The 26,517-nt window shown below is 39.2% G+C and overlaps 1 protein-coding gene across 1 annotated transcript; it reads left to right on the top strand.

Annotated features, from left to right (window-relative positions):
• Positions 1-1,554: 1,554 nt before the first annotated feature.
• On the top strand, positions 1,555-24,139 carry RAB38 (RAB38, member RAS oncogene family). The gene is made up of 3 exons (XM_056326944.1): positions 1,555-1,814; positions 9,712-9,992; positions 19,934-24,139. Exons 1-3 carry the CDS (start codon positions 1,610-1,612, stop codon positions 20,084-20,086), a joined length of 639 nt encoding a protein of 212 aa, XP_056182919.1. The 5' UTR covers positions 1,555-1,609; the 3' UTR covers positions 20,087-24,139.
• Positions 24,140-26,517: the final 2,378 nt, after the last annotated feature.

The raw sequence follows: 26,517 nt of genomic DNA, 5'->3' as shown, positions 1-26,517 counted from the left end.
TGATTGAACTCGTTTGCTTTTCAAATTATAGCCTTTTATGCTGTCCATAGCTAATAAGGCTAAGCCCTTTAAAATTTTCTCTCCAAACAGAAATATGCAAATGATAGCTTGTTTTTGGAAAGAGAATTTATCTTATTGGAAAAGGCTCTCTTATTAAAAATAAAAAGTTATTTTTATGTAAAATAACTAAATAATTTTTATATAAAATAAAGAAAATAAGACATTTTTCTCCAAAAATTACTCATTTCCACTTTGTGTGTGTCTGTATATATACAAAATTTAAAGTTTGGAGTTTAAAGACTGATTATAAAAGATTGCATAACATGTGCCCTGAATTCTTTGTCTACTAAAATCCAGATTTTGGATAGATGACAAATTTCTAATGCCATTTCACTGCCCATTTGGATAAAACCTCCGTCAAATAATATTTCAGAAAGTGTGAAATGAGTTTTCATTTTAAGATCATCAATAAATGTAAAAATCATTCATGGATGAGTTCCATGCAGTATTAAAATTCTGGGGGTTTGCTATCAAAACTGTTAAAAGAATCAGACGCCTCTAGGCGAAGGATAGGGGTCTCCAGATAATCTGTTTATTTGAAACTGTCACTGTGTTCTTCGTTTAAAATGTAGGGTCAGTCATTTCAGTGGAATGATTTACTCAAATGTGTTCCATTGTTTGCAAGTTTGATATCGCTTGTTTTAGAAAACAGGACCATTGAGACACTGGCATTCGTATGCTTTAATGCTGTTATGCTTTCATAACTTCTGATTATCAGAGTCATGGGATAAATCTGGATTTTTTGCATTTTAGAGCCCAATTGTATGAAAAAACAAAGTGTAAGCTACGTGCTGCATTCAACAGATGTGAGTGTGCTTATCGGTACAGGCAGACAATCACAATTATGTTAACGAAATTTAAAAATATGTATCTGTTATAATTAAATTAATACTGCTCTCCTAGTGTGGATACAAGTAAAGACGTTTTATATTGCTATAACTGCCACTTCTAGTGATAGAACTGCATTAATGCTGATTTACATTGATTAAAACCAAATCACATCCAAAGTGAAAGTCACACTGATTTAATTTCTGCACTTTAATGGAGGTGTGAGACCTCTGAAAGGAGATTTCTGCTCTTTTTTTTTTTACAGTGACTGACACTTCAAAGATGTCTGAAAACAAGCATAGGTTGATAATTTATCACCGAGCAGACAGTGATTAAAAATGAGTGTGTACAACTAGTACAGAACAGAATCACTATCCTTCCAGTGGGGGTGAAACCGGGAACAGGATTGTTGCATGAATTTTCCTGCAAAGTCTTTGGTAGCCAGACTAATCCCAGACACACCTCGTGCTGACCTTTACACACATACGCACAAAACTTTCTGGGAGACTTTATTCCCCCAGTCCCTTGCTTACTTCATCTCCCAGCAGGGCTGCCTGCTGGACCTGGTGATCCTGCTTCTGTACAAAGGGAAAGAGCCTCCACCTACCTTGCTCTCCTTCCCTCCCCAGTTCTTCACTCCCTCTCTCCCCCTCGGGCTGGCAGGATTCCTGGGGCAGAGCATGCAATCAGTTCGCAGGGAGCAGCCGCAGCCACAGGAAAGATGCAGAAGCAGAATCAGAAGGAGCACCTCTACAAGCTGCTGGTGATTGGGGACCTGGGAGTGGGCAAAACCAGCATCATCAAACGTTATGTCCACCAGAACTTCTCCCCCCATTACCGGGCCACCATTGGAGTGGACTTTGCCTTGAAGGTGCTGAGCTGGGATGCTGACACCGTGGTACGGCTGCAGCTCTGGGATATTGCGGGTGAGTACAGAGAACCATTTGCCCCATAACCCATCCAGAGACAATACAAAATATACACCCAAATTCATTTGTACTGGTCTTTCTGCTGGAAACTACCAGTGCCTGTGCAGTGAGGGAGAGGAGACTGAGGAGAGAGAACTTCTAAACTTTCTAAAAACTTTCTAAAGCCTTCTAAAACCTTTCTAAAAGAGAAAAAGAGCAGATGAACACTCTGGAGTTTCCCTAAAGCTAGCAGCCCCCCAAAGAAGGGGTGTCAGAGTGAAACCTGCTCTGTCTGATTTTTTCTCCCAAGCCCTTAAACACGTGTGGGGACACGGGCACCTCTCTCCAAATGCCCCAGTCCTTCCCCTGCAGCTGGTGCTGTTCAGCTTGCCTCATTATGCTAACAGATCTCTGACAGGAGAGAAACAAGAATTTCCTGTTACATCGATTTAATTTAGTGGAAGAGATGCAGCATTCAATAAAATGGTTAAAATCATAGTTAAAAAAATAAGGAAAAAGTGTCACTAAATTTCTTTCTCAAAACACCTTCCTTCTTCCTTTCCTTCCTCTCTCTCCTACCTTCTTTCCTTATCTCCAATGAAACGTAAACAACTTCTGACATGCTTTGAAGAAAGAAGTGTTTCTGTTTGGCAATAATCCTGGTTGTTAAAAATGTATTCACTCATGTTTACTTGTCCTTATTCAAACGTCAAGAAAAAAAAAAAAAAGATAGTTTACTCTGTGCCAGGAGAGAAAGAATAAAGAAGTCCAGCTATCCTTGCATGCGTACATAATTAAAAAGCATAGAATTTGTCACTGTTACTGCCAGTGCTTTGGAGTTTTTATCTTTGGCCTCCAATTAAAACCACAACAATTTTTTTGCCACCCCCCCTTACTAGCAATTAATTTGGATTCAGTCTGCAAAATACAAGTTTATCTTGACGGCATAATTTGCATGCTATAAGTAATCATTTTTCATTTAACGTTGGCAGGAATCCATGTATAGGTCTAACACAACGGCCTGCAGCAAAAGCGAGAGCATTTCAAAATTTGAATTCGATAAAGGAGTTAAGTAGGGAATAAAGGTGAACATTATATCAGCTGTTAGGCAACTGTGCCAGCCGGTGGCCTGAGCTAGGGGTTCAGTGATCTAGTCTGGCACAGCACTGAGCAAAACTAGTGAAATGAGAAAATTCTTGACATTCTTATTGGAGGAGGGAGCGCCTTTCTTCTGCGCTGAGCTGCCTTGGGTCTGGGCTCTGAATTTGGCACCAAGGCACTAAAACTTATGCAACGACTCTGCTTTATGCAAAACATGCATAACCTCAGCTTTTTTACACATCGGTAGAGTCTTGTGGGTTTATGATATTCAATACATTTATGCTCGGTTTTCTTTTTATTAAAAGTTGGAATAATGGGGAGAGCATTACTTTTATTGCTCGCCAGTGACCAATTACAACAATAAATACATACACATCCAGCAAAACTGTTCTGCATGAGAAAAATCATTTAATAGTAAATTCTGAATGCATCAGGGACTTAGCGAATGTGTTTTGCCTGCCTTGTTTCAGAGATTTATTACACTACTAATCATGTGCTGGTGGATCATATGATGTAGCTTTCAGTCAGGCTGCAGGAGCAATTACACCAAGTTGTAGTACTGAATGACTAGCATGCTTTCTGAGTTATCACACATGACAGAGAGAATTACAACACCGTCCTAAATTTCATATGAATTGCTCAATTCAAAGCATCTCTGTGAAGGTCAAGACAGTGGCTGATAATATAAAGAGTTGCTGTCTCAGTTTTAATGACTTCTGTGTAAAGAGCTTTGGCTGTTGATGGCTGTACATAGAAAACAAGTTTTGTAAGCAGCTCACTGAAGTCACACCAGCGTGGTGTTGGCATAGAAGTTACCGTAAGGCATCTGGCTGGTGAGAAAAAAGTTGTTTAAAAATGAAAGCAAAATAAAACTGTTTGGAAATATGGAGGGAATGGAAGTGTTTTATCCTGGCTGTGGCTAGTCATATATCACCACTTGCAAAACACAAATATGCAAGGAGAAGAGGGAGGAAAGTAAAACCTCTGGTCTCAGAGCATCTTCTCTCTTTTGGGAGAATCTCTGTTATTAGGTCCTGTTTAGCTTTCAGGGTAAGGGAATAAATTTCCAGTCTCTGACCAAGTTGAAGGATGTTGGCTTAGGATTCAGGACGTCTTGAATTGAAGCAAATGCTGCAAATGTATCACTAATGTTTCATGTCAGTATTTATATATTGATATATATTTATACGTGTGTGAGTGTGTATATAGATATATTAGGTATCATTTTAGCTCTTACATCCTCTCCTCCCCCTCTACATTATACAGCCAGTGAACTTACTACTAAGTGTAATGTGTACTCTTCATTGCACTTCACTATGTACATTAGTGGGTAGTAAATTGTTTGACAATCTAGAAATAATTTTCTCAAAAAGCTTGTGAGTAAAACTAGTGTCAAGCTTATCTACAGTATTAGTAGGATTTACATATGTGGTGACTTCACTGGAGGAGTGATACTCCATCTGTGGTAGGACCAAGCAGTTTACCCTTGTTTACCCTTTACAGACATGAGAAGAAAAGCAAATTTAGTTCATTTGGTGCCATCTAATTTCATAGTTAATGTAGTATATATTTCTGTAACGCATTCTTCTGTATCATTTAATTTGGTAAACAAAACTACAGTAAGATCTAATAGCTAAATGATGAAACTGCATTTATTTAGATGAGAGATAAATGCTGAACAATAAGGATAACTAAGCATTAGAAAAATTAATTCAGGGATAAGGTAGGTTCTGCATCGCATATTATTACATTAAGGCTTGAGGGCTTTTTAACAAATAATATATTTCTGAAGCTATGTGTGTTAAACAGGAATAATTGGACAAAACTTCATGGTTTATGATGTTATGATATCTGTAACAGCACTGGCATTAAAATCTATGAATTTATGTCTGATTCAGCGAAGTGCCTGTTTGAAGTAACTGAATTTTCACTATAGTGTGTGGGAGGACATGTATGTGTAATGTCCACAAAGCAGTTCCACTTTATTTCACTGAATGTCCCAAATTCTCAGTTTTGGTGTTCATGTCCCTTTTAAAGTGTGCCATTACCTCTACTGCTGTGTCCTACATCTTTAAATCTTGCTCCTCAGTCATTTTTTTTTTTTGGGGGGGGGGTGTTTCCTTATCTTTTCTGCTGCCTCTGCATGAGCATCCTTTAAATTCATTAACAGACAGTTAGAAGAAAGCTTTAAAAGAAACTCTTAACCATATTTTGAACAAGGCTGCTGTGGTGGGGTTGGGCCCTGCAGATGCAGGCTGGGACCACTTTTGAAGAAACCAGCTACTGCAGGCAGTAGATCCACGTGTGTTTGCTATTCACTTCTCTGCAAGGCTGCTCTCACTGCTGCTGTCTGTGTTTCATGTCCACATGGCCCCAAGATTTCTCTGCAGACCAGTTTTAGCTACAGATTTACTGCAGGGAGCGGGTCTGGGAGTGCAGCGGAGGGCAGAGAGCAGCACTTCAGAGCCTTCCCCCCCCGCTACTTTTTCACAGCAGTGTCAGCATCACCATTATCCCCCCTGCTGAGTCTGTGTGAGCTGGCTTATTCATTGCTACCAAAAATATGGTGGTTTGCTTTTACAAAGCTTCTCATCTCATAAAGAGTTGAACCAATGCATTGAAGGTGTCCATACGATACTGGTAGTGAAAGAACAGTTTCATTTCCTTTCCCTGCAACTTTCACCTTCAGAAACAGTAATCTTTGCACAGATATAGGCAAATGCCTCTGCAGTTGTAAAGATTTTAAGACTGTTATGCTCCAGAAGGAGTAAATGGACCGTTCACTAGTGCCAGGCACAGCACATCCTCAGCGGTTTAGGCTTTTAGTGGCTGCTAAGCATTACAGTACATATGCATAAATGAGATAGTCATGGTGATTTATAAGGCTAAGTTACCTTGAAATTACTGTTCTGCAAACACAAATAAGTCCCTGGCTGTGGTGGGTTTATTTCAGTATAGATCTGCAGTGGGACCCATGGGCCTGATCCTGCTGACAGCCTGCTTTTCCACATTCTGGGGTGGTGAACACCACCTCAAGGCTTGCTTAGGTTTCAGTCTGTAAAGATAACTTGAATCTAAAGGTGAAAATTTTGCAAGTTGTTTTGAAGTGAAAGGTAAAAAATATCTAAATTTTCTACACAATTTCCAGCTTCTCAGCATTGGCTAAAGGCCCTCTGTAAATGCATGGTAGTTCCCAGAAACTTTTGCCTCTTAGGATGAAGGATGATGGCAAGAAGTAAAACCCATTGTAAAAGTGGGCATTAGGCAATTTTAATCAACTTTTATCATGCACTACATTTTAGATGTGGTGGGCAAGATGGTGGTAATTATCTGAGTTTTAGCACTTTATCAGTAGTTTTTATAACTTTATTAGAGATCATAGTGGTTAGTGAAATCTGCAGATTTCTGTACGAGCCATGCTGGCAAATTTATGTGGGGTGTATTTTTATAAACCATGATAATTCAGCTTTTGATGCTTTAAGCCCATAAAATAATACCTTTCCCTGCTGCAGAAGTGCCACTTGGATTGGGATAAACATTCAGGAAGGTGCCATTCAGACAGGGAATCCTGTCCTTTAATGGAAATCTTGTTGCTTTAGCATCTCGGTCTCGCTGGGTTCACTTTAAGATGGGCTGGGATTCATCTGGTTTAACAAATAGACATCTTGTACGGAACCATCTGAGTATAAGCTACTCACCCCGGGCTCACCAGGGGCTTGAGGGTAGAGGTTAAATACCTCCATAATGAAGCTTTTGTGACCACTCTTAAATGTCTATCCTTGCTGAGAAGATGCCCCTAGATACCTCTTCTCAGTCTCTGACTACAAATGGATCTTAGATACACCCAGCTAATTTTTTTGAACCTAAATTAGGGCTGATGAATCCCAATGTAAAGCACTGTCCCAGTGGGCAAAGGCTATTAAACTTGTGGGGTTTGATGCCAGATGCCAGTGGCCTTGCAAGGGATGCAGTAAAATACCATGGGCCGGATCAAGCAAACATTTCACAAGTTTCTTACCTTTCCAATGAAAAGCAAACCCCATCTTCCTCGACCTCTCTTGCAATAAAACAGACCTAATGCTCAAGGCTGCCTGTGAGATAGCACTGAATACCCAATGCTCGATCTATTTTGTAGCCTAATTACTGCCTAAGCCATTGTGTTGCTGAAAACCTAAGGCCAGATTCTGACACCTTTAATACATCAAACAGTGCCTATTTTCATGAGTAATTCTGCTAAATGAAAAAGTTTTGGGATCCTCATCTATTACGATAGGGGTTTGTTCACATTAGGAAGAATCTTTGGGGAAAAAAAGAGTTGTCCTGGACCCTCTGACAAAATATGTAGCTCTCCAAACACAATGCAAATGCTAGAGATCACTTTTTCACAATTTAAATGAAATAAAAGTAAAGCAATTATGCAAACGACATAGAACTAAAAGTCTCTGGTTTTCAAATCACCTCTTTTTCCATTCAAAGTTTCACGATGTCTTTATGCCAAGTATGTTCGTGTATTAATTGCAACTGATGGGGAAAAAGACCACTTCAGAAAGGGGTTAGGCAGTTTATTCAGCCAGCAGCTCCATTCTTTCTCTTTCTTTGAAGGGATTGATAATGGAAGTGGTGAGCCCTGTCATCCTGCATAAGGCTGCTTTTACAAACATGGTGGCTTTTCTGTGCAGTGAAAAACCTAAGTATCTGCAAAAGCAGCTGGAAGCAGGAGGTGAAAACATTGTGGGCCACTACTAGCCAGAAGACCACATCATGAGAGCCTTTTATTCCTCTAATAACTTTGTTTGTGATTAGTGATTTTATGATGCATATTAGTAATTTAGTTCATGTTCCATGACAACGTGTTCCACCTGTCTTAGAGATCTGGGTCCCAATAATTATGTGTAAAGCCCAAGTTTAGCTGTTCTTACATCATCTACATCTCATCTAGAGTGCAAGCATCTCTCAAACTTTGCATGAGAAGTAGAAAGTGTAACTGAAATACAATATGCTTCGAAAACTGCTTGTTATGTTGCTGCTTGCCTCACTGCTAAGTTTCTACCAGACCTTGACTTTTGTTTGAAGGCACCTTCTTGCAGATGAAAAAAAGTTGCTCAACAAGGAGATTATTGAATAGCACATGACTTAGCCATTTATCTGATTAGCCCACTGATAGGTATCATAAGACATTTTAATAAAGCATAGCCATAAGAAATTTTCAATATGACCTCATATTTCCCAGGAATTATATATTTCTGTTTTGCTTTATCAATGGGACACAGTGTTTGTTTAAGGTAAAAAAAAATCTAACATGAATTTGGAGCAGACAGACATCCGCTTTTGGTTTCTGTATCATGTGAATGACTTTCTCCTTCCTGCAACAGCTGGTGCATGACACCAAAGATAAACATCACAAACAGATGGTCTTGACCCCATAAGTGCGTTCAGTGCTATTTCCATTAACTGAAACTTCATGGTCTGGAAGCCCAGTAATCAGCACTCTTCAGTTCTCAATCCAGCCTTACATTTGACAGCACAGTTTCCATCAGATAAAACCTCCACAGGTAACCTTCCCAGGGTCTGAAGCAGACTGCCAATCTTCTCGTCTTCCTAACTTATTCAAGATTATGCACGTTGAGAAAATAAAGCTAGAAACACGTTTCCACTGAATGTTGTCTATTTCCATAGCACCTTTGCTCAGCTATAAAAGCATATGGCGAAATACAAGAGCTGTCTTGCTTAAAGACTGCTGTTGTTGTGAGATGTTTCACGAATTTACAATTCTACTTTTTCGGATCGCAGCTCAGCAGTAGACATCCATGGAAATTCTATTTTTTCACTTCAAGAAAAACTCTGTGTAATTTATTTGCATTCTTGGAAACATTTTTTCAAAGTTCCCATGAAAACAGCTTATATATTTACAAACCTACAGCTGATCAACATACCACATCCTGATCTCAAGTGTGTTAATTTTTACACTGTTAATCATATAAAATGATAGATATTTACAAATGTCCAAGTTTGAATACAATATGATGTTAGCTCACAAAAATATTGTAAAAAACTTCCCAGAAAACATTCTGAATTTAGAAAAAAACCCATGAGGCTTCTGAACAGATCTAGTGTGAAACATCTCCTCCCAGATCTTTTCACTGGAGCAATACAGCTCTTCATATTGCTGCTGCTCTGCTATTTCTTAGAACACTTTCCATGTTTGTAAGGCTTTAAATTTGCCTTTCTCACCTCTGTGTTTTAGTTTGCCAGTACAAGCAAATTCATAATGACTGTAATGCCTGGTATGGCTCCAGAGCTTCATTATGTTACTGTTGATTATTATCACTTGCATGAGAATGTGCAGTATCCTCTTTGTGCATGAGCAGATCGGCTGTTAGATGTTTCCCGCAAAATACCACAACATCAACAAGTTTCCAATCTGGTACCTAGATATTTTTGTGACTCCTGTTTAAATCCCTATAATGTACACCAAGACCCTTGGTACTGTCCACATCTCTAGAAATCTGGCAGCTTAATAAGACTGTACACTAAAGTTCAAGCTTGTCATAAAGTTATTGAATTTCCTTGGCTGTTTGCTTTCTAACTCCTTTTTCATGCTATATAATCCTTTGCGTTTTCATACAAATGAGCCTAGCATGGTACTTGTCATTATTTAGACAAAGAGTAGCTTTCCAGAGACTTACAAAATTAAGTCCTACCTTTAGTAACGTTCTCTTAGAAAACCTGCTATGTGAAATATTGACCTAGATTGGAAGCAATGATTTTTACAAGGCGGTGTTTTTTTTTCCCCCTCCTACTTTCTTTATCACAGGTCAGGAAAGATTTGGAAACATGACCAGGGTATATTACAGAGAGGCCATGGGGGCATTTATTGTCTTTGATGTTACGAGACCTGCAACATTTGAAGCAGTGACAAAATGGAAGGAGGATTTGGACTCTAAGTTGGTTCTTCCAAATGGAAAACCTGTGCCGACAGTCCTCTTAGCAAACAAATGCGACCAGGGAATAGATGTTCTCATGAACAACGGCATCAAGATGGATCAGTTCTGCAAAGAGAATGGGTTCGTGGGCTGGTTTGAAACATCAGCCAAGGTAATGTTTCCATTTCTTTTTGAATGTTTCTCCAAGCACAGAGAAATTAGCTTGTAAAATACTTCACTCAGTTGAAATGTGTACCTAGCAAAGCTCCTCTTTGATGGAATTAATTAAAGGTGAACTTTTAAATTAACACATTTCTATTTCTTTTAGGCCTTTTATTGCAAGGCAAATTATATGTGACATTCTGAAATGCTGCTGCTCTAATCATAGGCCAGCAGTAAAATATGTATCTGGTCAACAACTTACTGCATAATAGCTTGGGGAGGAAGATGACCTTTGGCAAGGCACAAAAGCTGCCTCTTATGAATGATATGAGGATATTTTTCATAAATCTTAACTGTTAATATTATCTCAAAATATTTATATAACCACTATGCCTGAGAAATGCTGATCAGAGTCAATAGCTTTATTGTACTATCTTCCAGAAAAAAAGTCAGTCTACTGTAGCACTTGTACGATGCCTATTGTTAACGAGCTCTCATTCTCAACAGCCTTTGAAAAAAATCACATATCTGGGGAGGAAGGAAAGTTCAGTGGTCAAAGTGCCGAATGAGCTGCTCTGAGGTTCAATTCCTTGCCTCGGCACAGATTTCCTGGGCACCTATAAGAAAATGGAGATAAAAATTAGAAAGGGCACTGAGACTTTTAGAGTATAAAGGCCCAAGGTACAGTGATCCTGTATATCAATTTGGGATTTCTCAGATAATCTCAGCACATGCAAGATTTGGAAAGCTGGCATGTGAAATATTGATTTGAACACAACAATTCAATGGATATTGTGTTTATTGTCTTCTTCGATAATGAAAGTTGGTGTCATCATTAACAGCTCTGGGGAACGTTTGGATGTTATAAATATAAGCAATCTATAAGTCTGCTTTGACCTAGATTGTTAGTAGGCTGAAAGCTACATTCAATTGTTCAGTTTCTTTTAAACACTTTATTAGAGTTATTTAAGAAACTTTGGAGTGTATACTTGTATTTTACTTTTCTAGTCTTGACTCCCTCCTTCTTTAAGCACTAATATTTCAAAGTGTCTAGTTCTGGTTTAAAAAACAGGACAAGCTCTCTTACATCAGGTTCTTCATAATAATTAAGGCAGAAAGCTAATTATTCTGCAGGGCGGGGTTGGGGTGGGTGCGGAAAAAAAGAAAGAAAGAAAAGAAAAAGAAAACCCAGAGAGTGAAACATTTGGAATGGCAGCTGTCAGTAAAGGTGTGGAGAGTTAGGGGTTTACAGCACAAATTATTATTATTTCTTTATTTATTTATATATATATATATATATTCTGGCCCTTTTCAATATTTTATTAGGTGTCTAATTGTCTTTCAGGCCACAAATAACAGGAAATATCTGGTTTATTTAGAATTTAATATTTAGAATCCAGGTCACCAGTGATGTGTAGCACTGTATATGGCTGTTTTCTTCAACATTACTTTTTCTTCATTTCTGACATGTACATGAGTGGACATTTCCTAGGACAAGAACTAATTCACTGAAAACTGAGGCCTGAGGGCAAAACCACTGCAAAAATCATGTGCAGAGATATGAATCGCAAGTTGTTTTAAAATGCTAGCATCTAAAAGACTTTCAGAGGAATGAGAGGGAACAGGATGGACCATTGTTTAAAGGATACAGGGCTATAGTTTCATTATTCTAGGTTTGGATTAGCAAAGTCATGCAGCCGGTCACTGCTCTTCGGCCTTTGAGAAGGGAATCTGTCCATTGAATTCCATACATCAAGCATCTGTCCACTTCTTAAAAGAACAGCCACATTTATTGGGCCAAGGGCCGTTGCAGGTCATGACATGGTATGAATGTACAAACAATTTCAAAGGTCACAAAGAGGTTTTACTGTGAGGATGGATCCAGTCTTGGGCAAAACTATGGAAGTATAAAGGACATGTAAAGTTTAAAAACAGAGGAAAATTTTTCCAAGTCTTTCTAAGCCACGTAGAATTCAGATTCTGAGTTATTTTTAATAAAGGAAATATCTAGCTTCTTCCTACTTTATTTAACTCAGAAGCCCAAGCTGTCCTCAGGTTATCCATGCAATCATGTAGGAACAGAAAGAAATCCAGTTACGACAAGACTGGTCTTCAAAAGCCACTGTGAAGGGAGCAGTGGGAGTTAAGAACACATAACTCTGTTATCAGACTGTTCGCTGCTGATATAGACTAAAGGCTAGAAACTGTTATTCTGCAATCCCCACACCTGATTTCCACCGAGAATTGGAGGCTCCTGACTTTAAAATGATGTAAAGAAGAATAATTCTATGAAAGACGGTAGAATCACAATGTGTAGGCTAAGTTAGATCAGAATAATTTTCCCACCTGGTCTAAGTTCTGAACTAAAGCCTACTTTTTTTTTTTTAAACAAGAATTATTATTAGTGCTGTTTTAGAATATTGGATGTTACATGTACCTGGTATTCTTTCAGCCTAGGGTATATTAAATAATTGAACTTGGGTCTGGGGAAAATAAAAACCTAGCTATGTTTGCTGTAGAGAGCAGAAACCCTTTTCTGAAGCGAAATAATACTGACAGAGAAGTCATCATATTGCAGCTAGCAGTTTTAGCAGTTCAAATAAGAAATAACTCTTTTTTGTGGTATCCTGGAATAATTAGATCTCCAGAGGTTTTCTGCAGACGTGCTTGGAAATGTTATTGCCTTCAGAGCAAACTGGATATGATTTATGCATTTTGGAAAAACAAAGGTGATTACTTACAAAAATACATCTTTTAGTTCTGGTTCCCTTGCAGAGTAGCATGCTGTGTATGTACCTACCATATTTCAAGCTGTCAATGGTCTGAGATTTTTGTCTGTAGCATTGGCAGATTACACCAAAACCCATCACTGCATTATTCCCTGGTGCTATTTTTCTAAAGTTAACGACTTCAATATAAAACATTTGAGCCACCTAATGCATTCTCATGTATTAGTTTTGATTCTTACATTAATCTGAAGGAAATAGCCTGTTCCAATCTTCTGCTCCCTACGAAGGCAGAAGAATTTGTTCTGGTAGTTTGCCATGTAAGAAAGGACTTGCTGGGCAATAGCACAACGTTATCACGTCACGAGTTATACATATCACCATACATCCAGCCGAGAGCCTGATCTTTTTTATATATACATATTTAGTTTGCTCATATGGATTGCAGTCTGAAAGGCACATACCCAGATAGTAACGGAATAACCCTTAACTGTAAATTCTTTAATAAATTTCTACTGTGAAAGAGGCATTTTTTTTAAAAAGGAGGGAAGTTTCTCCTTCCTGTCACACATCTGATTATCCAGCATGTGGCCAGAGTAGCTGAGAGGTCCACTCACATTTCCAAGCCTTTAAATTGTTCTCACCACAATTTCTAGTTCAAAGAGGTGACCTTTTGACTTGGATTAGAAAAGCAGCAATTTCAAGCTTATTATCACTTTATGAAGAAAATGGAAATTATGCATCAAAACAGACAAGTCAGGCAAAACTAAATGTTCTTGAAAACACCTACTCCAGAAATAACTTGAAATACCTTACAACCAACCACAGCTGTGCTGTGATTGTGCCCAAGTTCCTCTTTTCCCTGCTGTAATTCAGCTGTTAGAAATAAAGAATTAGGTGAAAAGACACTCACATTTTGTCCCAGTTCCCCAGAAGGGGTGGTAGCTGTGCCTTTCAGATCCTAACCAAACTAGCTTAAGCACACAGCTTGTTGTCTGCTGAGCATCACAGCCTGGAGACTGAATAAACACCGAGTCTCTGGGCTATTTGGATACATCCTATTTGGATGAGGAAAAAGTTACAGAATCTTTGCTTCTCTTGGAAAAGTGGGTAATAACATGTCCTTCCTCCAGCTCTTGTCTGACAGACAGTCCACAGTCTGTCATAGTGCCCAAATGCTGGACTAGGAATCAGGAGTCCTCTCCATCACTGATCTACCAGGTGACCTTCAGAAAGTCACTCTCTCCTCTGGTCCAGCCTCTTCCTCCACAAAGCAAGGACAGCAATTCTGCTCATCTTACCAGTGAGCTGTGTGAATAAACCAAACTCTGTTAGCCCTTGTTTAAATGACAAATTCTTCAGTTCTTCTGACTGGACAATTATTATAAAAGTTGGAAAAAAAAAATCTATATGGTAGACTTGCAGAAGAACAGGATATACAGTTTTGATTTCCATAAAGATATCTGAGGTTTGGACATTTATTTGAATGAGTCTGACACACTACAGCTGATCTGCTGATCTGGTAACTGAAACCAAAGCAATCCATCTGATATGGCCAGACCCACTTAGAGAGGTATGGCTCCTCACAGTGTCCTTTTAATTTACTCAGAAAAAAAAGTCTAATGAATCTCACTGCACACAGCTAGGCAAATATTTAAGCTTCCGCCATAAACCAAGAAATGAAGCTGACACCTAAGGCAGGCGCTTTCAGTTCAGATATACAGTCACCGTGCGGAATCCTCTGCAGAGTTCATTTCCTGTAACTAAGAGAAGTTGATTCAGATTATCCTACACGTATGAGCTGTCCTGTAGCTCTCTGGATCACTTTTATGAAATAAATTCTTTAGTGCTGGCCAAAAGCTGGAAATTAACAGAATCACAAAATGGTTGAGTTTGGAAGGTCATTTAGTCAAACAATTTTGTTGCAGAATATCCAACCAGCTGTAAGAACTCGATCACAGAAATTACCTCGTTCTCAAAGAGTTGCAGTCACAGAAGTTGACATCCATGAATTTCATGTTCATTCTTCTAGATTGTTTTTAACTCGTATGGTTGTGTTTCTAGGAAAACATTACCACAGCAATATGGCACATCTGAATAAGATGCTGCTGCCAGCAATTTCCAAGGGAGCTCTGCTAAGTGTGCGTGTGGAGCCATTCCCTCAGATTCCTTGCTCCAGGGTTAAAACATCCTGAAAGTAATTTCCCTGCTTCTGGATTTTAGCACATTATAGAATCAAAAGGTGGAAGCTATGTGATTCTCACTGGGCTTGCATCTAATACCTGAATATTTGAGAATTTTTAAATGTTTACTTAAGGGAACTAGATTCCTTTCAACTCCAGTAGTAGAGCCCAAGGTTGTGTCTCTAAGCAGTGCTGGCTCAGACCTCCCCAAGTGTCCATGTTAGCCAGCTGCGCCTGCATACGTGTTGCTGTTCACCCTGACTGCAAGGTAAGATGCAGAAGCATCAGATTCAGTCAGAGAAAGAAACTACCCAAATGCAGAAAGGGAGCAGCTTTGTACCAGAAAACAACCAGACAGACAAATCTAAGATACCTGCATGGCACAGAAGGAAAAGGTTCATCTGGAAGTGAAACAGGCCCATAAAACTAGCAAATGCCTTCCTTCTCTGTAAAGAACTAAGAGCCAGGGTAGTCTGTGGGGTTTTATTTCATATATTAAAATGGAACGTTCTAAATGTTAATGTTCTGCATCTGCATTGGAGATGACAGATAAGGGGGAAGGCAATCCAGAATGCAAAGAAGCTTGCTGAGCTTCTGTACTGCTTTGAGACACTTTCAATAAAGTATTTCTTTTCCTTCCTGTTGATTGTTGCATTACAAGACTGCGACATTATTTCCCATAGCAATAGGTTCAAAGGTTTTAAATCATTCAGCTCTCCCTCCCTGCACTGAGTTGCTATCCATTCCATAAAACTGCCCTTCGGAACAACACATCTGAAGGAGATCGATCTACAGAGCAAACTATAATTTCATTTGTGTCTTTCAGCGTTCCTTTCTGGCTTTCAGAGATTGCTCAGAGTAATTTTCTTTGCCTTGCTTTCTTTGGTAATACAATAAGGAGTAGCATGTGCTGATTTTCACTTTTGCATTCCTTCTTGATGGGGTCAAGTGAAAGACTGACTCAAGTGGCCAAACATCATCACAGGAGCTGGGTTCAGGTCCTTGCTCTGGCAGACAGGCGGGGTAAGTCACTTAGGGCTGGATTCGTGATTTAGCTCTTGCATCGCTGACTGTGACAGTGTGTTTCAGGTGCTGGGGCTACTGAGGCACAAAAGTCACAGGAATGGGTTAGGCACCTCAGAGGACAGGGTAAGAAGAGATGCTCAGAAAAGGGTTTCATAAAAACTAGCACGCTAAATGAGGATGTCAATGTGAGAAGCAGAGCAAAAGCGGGAAGAGAGGACTGATAGCAACAAAGGCACCATGATACAGGTAAGATCCATTTTGGAGGAGAGGAGAGGAGAGGAGAGGAGAGGAGAGGAGAGGAGAGGAGAGGAGAGGAGAGGAGAGGAGAGGAGAGGAGAGGAGAGGAGAGGAGAGGAGAGGAGAGGAGAGGAGAGGAAAAAGAAAAAGTGAACTGCAGCAATCATGACAACTCCTACGGTGTTTTGTGTAGAGCAAAAGCGCTATAAGGGAGATGACAGTTAAGGCATTTCAACTTAGAGACCCTCTGAATGACATTGTTTCATACTGTTGTCTCACCTATATTATCTTTCTTTTTGGAAACATAATTAATTTTATTTTTAGTCATAAGTGGGGCTTTTACCATGTTTCAGTACAATTAGTAAGATGTTTGTGATTACTCTTCTCTGTCCAATCTTACACCGTGATTGCTGGTTTCTTTGTATTTGTTGGGTGGATTTTCACCTGCTCCTTTTTCTCTGTCCTTCCCTAGACTGCCTTTCAACACCTCCTGCCCTCTAAAATTACCAGGTCTCTGGGTGTCTGTGTCTGGATAGCAGATCACCTTCTACTGTCTGCAGCTGCTTTGCTGCCTAGCAGAATATTGATTTTTCCTTTGCAAAACATGCTGGAGGAGGAGAGGTGCAGAAATCAATATTTCATTAGACAGACCAGAATACAGCAATGCCTGATCCACAGACCTAGGACACGAAGTGGGCACCGTGGGATCAGCGTTGTAACGAAAGGCACTAGTAGCATGGGAAAGGAAGCGGTCAGGGCATGGAGCTGGCACAGCAGGTGTTGCTTTGTTGGCACAAGCACAGGCTCCTTGCAGCAAGTGACTTAATGTGTCACTTCTCCATACCATGTACCAGTTGTTGTCTGAACCATGGGAGAAGGCTGGAGCGAGACACAAGCCCAAAACCAGCTGTGCTCTCTACCGGGTCACCCTGCCTTTCTGCTCCCCTTGTACCCCAGCAGAATTTTTCACCCACACAGCTTAGGCAGTTCATGTAAACGTTCAGGCTGAGAAAATGCCTCTGATCCAACACACACTACGGGCAGGACTTTTTATTCCTTTTCTCTCATACGGAACAAAAGGCAGAAATTGAGTCTCATGGGGGCAAATGCTTTAAATAGTGAATTCTCACAAACCAGCACATTTTGCTTGAAGAGGTGAGAGCTCAGCAGGCGCATCTGAAGCGATGATACCCTGGCAGAGAGGAAGGTGGGCACGGACTGAAAGCAGAAGCCTTTTCAGGTGGAATGGCCAGAGCTGGGGATGATCTCTATCTGCGTCTAATCCCACTTCACAGATGTTCAGTAGATCTAGGCAGACACCTACCAAGGAAACAGTAAACTCAATCTAAAATGCAATTAACACTGTAATAAGGGATATGGCTCAAATTTGGTAAATAATTTTATTTAAAAGGAGAAAAATCAATGCAGAAAAAAAGAAGCTTTTAATTTACCTATTCCCAAACCTAAATATTTTGCCTTTTTATGTCAAAACAATACTTGCATGTTCAAATTTGGCTTTCTTCCCCCAGAAAGCTATAGAGGTTTAAAAAGAAGTTTAATAATCCCATTTCATTTTTCTTTGAGTTCTGGCTGAAGAAAAACAACATTTTTTTTTTTCCTTCTTAATTTTTAGGCTTGGGTCTGACACATGTACTTCTAGAGGGATGTACACCTATACCTATTTTATGCTTTTGTGAGCTTGGATTTTTTCCCCCTTTCCCACTCTTATAAAATGCTGGCCTTAAATCTAACAAAGAGGGTTGCTGTGAATACACCTGAACATTAATCAATATGGGCACAATCTCAGATAGTCCCTAAGACATTATTGAAAAAATACATGCTGGCGTCCCAAGCAAGAATCAACACATGGGTAAATTAAAGGCTTATCAGTCCGTTGATAAAGGCCAACACAATTCAAAAGATTCTTATGTGTGTGTTTTTGTGCATTTAACAATCCTGTTTTCTCTTCAGTTTTCTAAGCAGTACCGAGAGATATTTTTCACTGCTTATTCTTTCTAATAAAATTTCACAGTGTTCTGAAAAAGACATTTGGTGCACGCTTGAGGAATTTGCTTGTCTGGTCTGAAAGTGCCATGTGATACAGTAACATTTTAACATCTCAGTACAGAGCTGTTTTCCAGCTCTGTATTACTTTCCAGGGGTTAGTATGTAAATGACTTGTCTAAAGATTTGGATTTTTACAACCAACTGATAACCTTTACAGGTCAAAGATCAAATATTTAAGTTCACTTGTGTAGCTGAAGAAACCTATGAAATCTTGGCACTAATTAACATTCTCATTTAGATCCCCAGGTGGTGCAAAGGGATAGTTAATGGAATTTGTGGGGCTTTGCCATTGATTTCAAGGGGACTAGAAATCAGCCTCACAGAGTCCATTACTTCAGACTTTGAGCTTCATATAACTCCGACCATCTGTACTGAAACACACACAGACATGTGCTCTAGTGTCTCTTATAGCTGAACTTCATATTTAAACATTTCATCTGACTTTTTTTGAACATACACATTAAAAAAGATGTTTCACATGTTAAATTTTACAGGTTATTTTATTAATGATGCTGAATTGATGCTGAGCATTTGGTGAAGGTAGACTTCATGGCATTGTGTGCATGGGTGTTTGTGGTCTCAGTACAACAGACTTGGAACATTCAGCTTGGAAACCTGGGTAGTCTTCGATTGCAAATAAAAACATAATATTCATGGAGCAAGAGAAGTATGTGCATATACATAAATACATACAGATATGTATTGGTATGCATTTCTGTATGTATATATGTGGGTGTGTGTTACGATTTCACTGAGGATTGACGCTACAGTGAGGTTTCTATCTCCTGTCACATAAAATAAGTTACCAGTGGTGATAGTAGAAGAGTGTCTTTTTATGCCTGAAAGCAAATCCAAACAAATCAGTGGCTGTCATTAAAAAAAAATCCTTACTCCGTATTACTGCTTATTTTATATGCTGTGTGGAGCTGTGTCTCACTGGTCAGGCTGCTTCAGCTTTGCTTATTCTACAGAGTAAGGGTTGCTGCAAGTTAAATAAGCTATTGAAGTAAGCCATGTGTTGAAAAAGATGTGCTTTGCCTTGAATTCCAAACCCCTAGACTGAGGATTTCAGTCTTACAAATGAAACCAACAGTGGTATATCACTTCTGAAGCAATACATTTGGGATAGGTCAGCCTCAACAAAAAATGAGGACTCCAAATGATACAGAACATTTTTTACTGTTTTGTGAATAACTTGAGGTTGTTTCAGTTGATCCATTTATTCAATGAATCTAGTTTCATTGTGAGCACTGCATACAGAAATCTTGAAACTGCAGAAAAGGCTTTAAAAAATAAGTGCTATCGATGCCTGTAGTTGCTGATAGGTAATTAATAATTTGAACATCAGAGTAACAGTTATTCAAGCAGTGAAATACAGAATCTGGAGCTTTACTTCAGGCATCTGTCTTTACCATCCCTCTGGCATTTGTTTGTTTAGTTTATTAAAGCAATTAAATCACCAAGAGTTTGGGGTAATTTAAAATGAGCTTTGTGTATAATTTCAATGAGATATGAATCATAATATATGTAAAAACTAACTAACTTAAAAACTACAGTAAGCATTATTTAATACAGTCAATTTCTGAAAGCTGTTTATTAAGGAAAGTAAACTTTTGATGTTGCCTAGAGAAAAGTTTGATTATGCATAGGAAATATGCAGCATGGTGTAATTAATATTGACTAATCAACCTCTCTTTCTTTTTCACTTGCAGGAAAATATAAACATCAATGAAGCTTCCAGATGCTTGGTGAAACACATAATTGCGAGTGAGAGTGATCCAGTTCAGTCTATTGAACCAGATATTATAAAACCACACTTGAATTCCTCCAAGATTGTCAGTTGTTCAGCTTGCTTTAAATCCTAAGAGACTTCCAGACTATTACACAACCTGAACAGCTATGATTCAGGATTTATATTTTATCCAACGTACCCATCCTGTCCAGATTTTCCATAAGCAGATTGTCATTTTCTCAAAAATATACTTAATTTTTTCTGTAATTTTTTGACAGCTAAAATTTATTATGAGCTGTTCTTTGATAGCAACTATTCAAAACTGTCTTTGGCTATTGGTCAAATAAGATTCACGGTGACGGCTGTGTTTGCCCAGTTGGGTAGCACCACCAGTGATAACAAAACCTATTTCCTTGCAGTGTGGTTTCTGAAAGCTCCTATCTGTGATGTGACTGCAGCAAGACCCTACTTGCCCATTGGTCCTCTGGCCTGTCTTCTCAGTACCTTGACCAGGCAACCATCATCATTATACCATTTTGTCATCCCTCAAACTTGAGTGATCTTGTTTCGTATAAGGAAGATGATGACAATGAAAATATAGCTGTTCAGAAAGAGGCAACAAGAATGCCCACACTGAAATCTTCCCATTGCAAGTTCAGTCTCCTGGATGAAGTAGCAGGACTGAACACGAAGCAACTTTTCACATCATTCAGTTCTCCAGAAAATACCAAGTTCTGAGACTGAACCTTGATGCAGTATTGGCTCCCTCTTTCTGAAGAGTTACACTCTCATAGTTGTTAGCATCGTCTTCAGATGAAGCAAAATGGAACAAGTTAAGGGTGAGGGGTGACAAAATGGGGCATCAGGGGTACAGTCTCATAGGTGAAGCAGCTGAGAGTTCTCAGAAAGGTTATCTATTCTATAAAGCCAGCATTTCCTCTGAAAAACGCTGATTTTGTTCCTGCCTCTCCATCCATCATGCCACAGATTTCTCTTTGTGTTTAAACTATGTATATTCTATAGGTCCCTGAATGCATCCCTCCATTACATTGATTCTCATGGGAAAATTCACGATCCACACTATAAAGTAATAGCGGAACTTTTCAGGAATGCATCTGTCGAATAGTAGGGTATTTGCTTTCTGAGAACATAAACCCCACAATTGTATGAATGAGCACAGGAAGCAAAATGAAACAGTCCTAAGAAACACTCCTGGAATATGTGCAGAATTTGCTCAGCTATGCTGTGGAAATGAAGTGGTTGATTTTCAGAGCCTCACAAAACATGCAGATTGGTGGGGCCGCTCAGACAAGTGTACCTAGACAAGAAGTCTTGACCTCTGGTTGCAAGTCCCTGCAAGACAAACTTTGCCTGTCTCCTGCCACAGACAAATCACTTGCATTTTCTGTTCCTACTCAGCCTTTTCCTTCCTAAGCTGTGAATTCTCAGCGGCAGGAGCTGTCTTCTGAGATGGGTTTCTCTCCTTAGAGGTGTGTAACACTGTGGAGCGGAAGAGGCAGAACCTCCTGGTGTCTTGTGTTTGCAGGCGTCAGTACAGTACTTCACTGAACACTTGGCTGGAACTGAAGGAGTGAAACTCTCAAAGGCTAGTAAATAGGTGTTGGGTAGGAAAAATGAAAAAAAACCCCACCCAACTAAAATCCTCAAAATGACCTTACCCTGTAAGAGCTATGGGGTTCGTGTGCCTCTGAAGTTCATCCCATTCTTGGTGGTGTTAGGTTTACAGCTGGACTTGATGATCTTAAAGTTCTTTTCCAAACTAAATGATGCTATGATTATACCACTAACTGATCTGTTACTGTAGAGGCACTGCAGAGGAGAGCCAAGGACAGAGACAGCCCTTTATGTGCTCTTCCTAAAGCCTTACATCAATATATGCTTGTCACAGAATTTTAGAATAAGAGATCAAGATCTGTGTTTTAAAAGTAAAAATTGACATTGAAAATTAATCCACATGCACATATACATGTAAGGATCCATATATATCATGAGCTGGCTTCCTTTGAAGAGAGTAATTTTCAAGTTGTCTTGATTGCAGTGCTGTCCTTTAACACCTGTGTTAAACATCCTTTAACAGCTGCTGTGATGTGGGTTAAATAACCTTTCTGCCTCAGTTTCCTCACCTGTAAAATAGGGATTGATGTACACACCTACCTCACAGCACTCTTTGAAAGTTGCTGTTGGCATTGTGCTCTGAAGATATATGTTATACAAATGCCAAGCTCTCTTACTGCTCAGAATGAAATATGAGTGCCCTCTAGCATAAATACATGGTGCTGTAATGCCTTAATGTTCTAAATCTATCCAGGGCTGGCTTCTCTGTGCTGCAACAATTAGCTTCAATTATTCCACCTCGGATAACCTAGTCGAGGTTATAAAGCGATGTGTGATTGCATGGGATCATTAGATTAACTGCAGATGGGTTGCAAACAGAAACTGTGGCTGCATAGATGTCATGGTACTAGTTTCAAAATGTCAGTAACAAAGCTGCAATTCAGAAGTAGTGCCAGGTCAGTAATTTCAAATATAAAGCATTATTTAAGTCAAGTTGTATGGATGCCTTATGAAGGGTAACTGTTCATACCTTGAGCCAACACTGTGGGGAACACCAGCACCTCAGATGGCTTCCAAAGGGTTAAGTTTTCATCATTTGAACCCAATACTTTACTTATAAATCTGGATGCCTCAGGTGAAGCAGACAAAGTTGTCATTTCTTCCAAAAAATATTTTGTTGCTCAACTTGCAATGAGCATAGCAGCTGCTAATGTGTTTTAGTTATATTCAGATCACTTGTCTTTTGTGGCTTGTAGCCAATATTCATTAGTTATAACGGTAACTTTCATTTTCATTTTGACAGCTATGGCTAAAGATCTGGTATAACAGTAATTAAAAAAACCCACATAAATAAAACACCACAATATAGAACATTTTTTTTTCTTCACTCTATTGTATAAACCTTCTTTAAACTATGAACTCATAATTTATTCCCTTTGATTCTGATGTGTCAGGTTTCACTGCAGTTACAGTTGTTGGGCAGAATTTCCACCTCTGGGAGATGGTGGACAGAGTTTGGCTAATTTCTACACTAAGGATTGTATAAGCTGTAAGTTCTGAAGTTATACATACTTACACCATAAGTATTAGAACAGTCTCATGAAAAATCAGGCCTCCTTAGGAGGTTACATAATTCCAAATATTCATTTTTATTTGTACTGAAGTGATAAAAATCTGTCAAGTCTCTTTCTATAATGCAATAAATGTGTGAATGCCACCTGGGTATCTAGCAAACAGAGCCTTTTTAGAAGGGGTTGTCATAGGCAGGCCAGAATAAAAATTTTAATTTGTGCCAGTACCCTTTCAGGAACAAATATAAAATGTAATTATACTCTGTCAGTCCCTAACAGGTTGGATTTCCTCAGTTTTTATTGATATATTCTGTGTTATGTCCTCTTTGCTCATCATTAGGGACCAGTATCTTAATTGCATGGCGATTTCAAAATTAAATATTTTCCCCTTCTGTTTACAATAAGTAATAGAAAACACAAGTCTCTATTGCCTTCCAAGTGGGCAAAGATACTGCAAAGTGGATTTAAAATTAGAATCCATTCTATTTCTCCATAACCAACCCCCTGAGAGTCCCAGCACCTAGAACCACAAGCTGATGGGCAGATGAGGTGCCAGGCATGAGACACCAGCCTGAAACACTCATGAAAAGTGTTTCTTGAGCATTTCCACCTGAAGGCTTCATTTTCCAGCTCATCCACAACACTAGTAACAACAGGATGTACTTCATTTTCCGTCTTAGAAGCTCCATACAAAAAAAAAAATAAAAAAAATCATGATCTACTGAACTAGATACCTTGGGAAGCATATACTTACTACTGATAGGAAAATGGATGGATTGAAAGGCAAATATTACTCTATTATTACAGAAAGATCATATTTTATTTGACCAAGTGGAGCTTTCAACAAAAGTCACTTAGACTCTGAAAAATCAGGCTCTGTATCTTCTTATGCACCATTTTTTTTTAGATCACGTATGTTCATTGAACTTTTCTATTCAGGAATCGTTTTTCCCAACAGTACCTTGAGTATGCAGCTTGAATTGTTGTATATCAATATTATCTTTTCAGATTTTTTTTTTTTTTGGGGGGGGGGCTTCTATTTTAACCTACCTGACCATATAAAAGGGGAGGGAAAGAGGGAGGGAGGGAGAGAAGGAGGGAGGGAGGCTGAAGGTGCATGTTTAAATAGCAGTTTTGTTTTACTTCTTACAACAGCTTGTCTAGCTGGATGAAGTGAAATTGGTAAATACATGCAGGAAATGCAATTTTATGTCAATTGCCAGGAAACAATCAATGAAAATATATTTTACTGCAACAATATTTATGCATGTGACTGCAGGTTCTATTGTAATAAAAGATTATATTTCTGACAAAACATGGAATATGAGTGTTTTGAAAAATTAATTCATTAACCGAAGTAAACATGTACAAGTAGCTTTCCTCATAAGTAGTCAGTCTCTGAGATAGGTATAGATATATATATTAATATTTATTTATACTGTTTACTTTCTGTACAACCTCTCTTTTAAACCATCCAGGTTGGTGTTTGACATTGATTAAAGGGTTACACATCTGAGACAGAAACTTTGCGCCTTTTCTCCCTTCATCATCCTATTTGATATGCAATTCCAGATGCAGCTTTTATGGCTGCAGCTCTTCAAAGAACCTCAGTTCAAAGTCTGATTTTACAGGCAGAATTTTTGGCTCACAGATGGGTGTATCATCAGTTTGGGGGCATGTTATTAACCACATGCTTAATTCTTGGAAGTCTGGCTGGGTAATAAATGGCCTACATTTGCAGATTGGGCAGCTGCATGTCTAGGATGTAGTAACTACATTTGTCTTTAGCTGTCAGGGCAAGCTGGTACCTGCAGCACTGTTACACACTTGACCTTTTATGATTCCCTGGAAATATATAGGTTGTTTTATTAATTAAAAAAAAAAAAAAAAAAAGTACTTGTCTGCAGTGTAAGTCTAGTCGTAAGTCTAGTCTTTATTTTACAGTTTTTCGCTTTTCTGAAACAACAAAATAAGAAATTTACGTTCTGGGTTTATTGCCTTTTTTCATAATGCAACCTGACATTCTCCCACCCTATGGCTGGAGGTACCTCAAGACCCACAACCAAATCCCCAGCACTGAGTGACACTGTTGCAGCTACACTGAGCAATCAGCTCATCACAAGGAAATATCTTTGCAAAATTTGGGAACATTCATTTCCTGAAAATCACCTCCTTTAAAGTTGCAGTGCATCAGCTGCCTAATTAAGCTTGGAATCTCCATGTTTTATATTTCAAATGTAGTAACAGTAGTTTACAAACATAAGATACTAAAGAGAGCAAAGCCACAGCATGCGACTCCCTAGAGTGGGAGCTAAGCAAATGAACATCTCCTGGTAGACTTCTTTGCATGTCAGTAGCAGGAGAAAGTTGTTCTAGTGTGATATTTGCCTGGTTTCTTCCAGGAAATTATTTCAGTTAAGCCATAGAAGCTCAGTTCTACAGCAACTGGTAATATTTGCACCTGGCATCTACGGAGTTTAAGCAGTTGTAAAAGACAAGCCACAGTTCCTTTCAGAAATGGCATCTTTGTTAAAAGTTTAAAAGTCAGGAGTGCCTAAATATTTCCTTGGGTACATACAAGGTAATTTTGGGTATGTAGCTCCCATGTTAATCTATCCATGTATCTTCTGGTTTTGTGAATTCATGCCTTTGTCTTTCACAAGCTGAGCACAGCAAGGGTCACTGCAAGATGTTCCTCTAGCAGAGATGTTTCAGCCACATCCAAAGTCCTGCAAAGGAGATGAACATAATGAATGAGGAGGCAAGGAATGCAGCCAGAGTCAGGGTGGGCAGAAGCATCTGGGACTGGTCCAGGACCAATTCAAGAAGCACTCAAGGACAATGAAATGTGCTCAGCAAGTTCCTCAGCAAGGTGCAGAAATTGCTAAGTGAAAATCTGACACAGTGTTAAGCTTTTATCAGTTAAATGTTTATGAATTTTCTAGGGCACAAAGAGTGATATTTTTACTTTGTGTGCCTTGAAACTTGCTTCTTTACTGGCTACCTTGCCAAAAATGCCTGGTTTCTTTCAGGAATTCTCTCTCTTTGGCCTTTGGTACCATCTCATCTCTGTGTCTTTGGTGAGGCACTTTTACCAGTGTCATGGTTTAACCCTGTCGAGCAACTAAGCCACACACAGCTGCTCACTCACTCCCCCCACAATGGGATGGGGGGAAGAATCGCAAGGGTAAAAGCGAGAAAACCATGAGCTGAGAGAAAGACAGTTTAATAGGTAAAGCAAAAGCTGTGCACGCAAGTAAAAGGGATTCACCCACCGCTTCCCACGGGCAGGCAGGGGCTCAGCCATCCCCAGGGCAGCCGGGCTCCGTCACACGCAACAGGGACTTGGGAAGACAAACGCCGTCACTCCCCGCGTCCCCCCCTTCCTCCTTCTTCCCCCAGCTCTATACGCTGAGCA

This window comes from Falco biarmicus, chromosome 2, assembly GCF_023638135.1.
Source record: "Falco biarmicus isolate bFalBia1 chromosome 2, bFalBia1.pri, whole genome shotgun sequence".
In the NCBI taxonomy this organism is placed as follows: Eukaryota; Metazoa; Chordata; class Aves; order Falconiformes; family Falconidae; genus Falco; species Falco biarmicus.
Note: the sequence above shows the minus strand (reverse complement) of the source record. Positions and strands in the feature narration are given on the sequence as shown.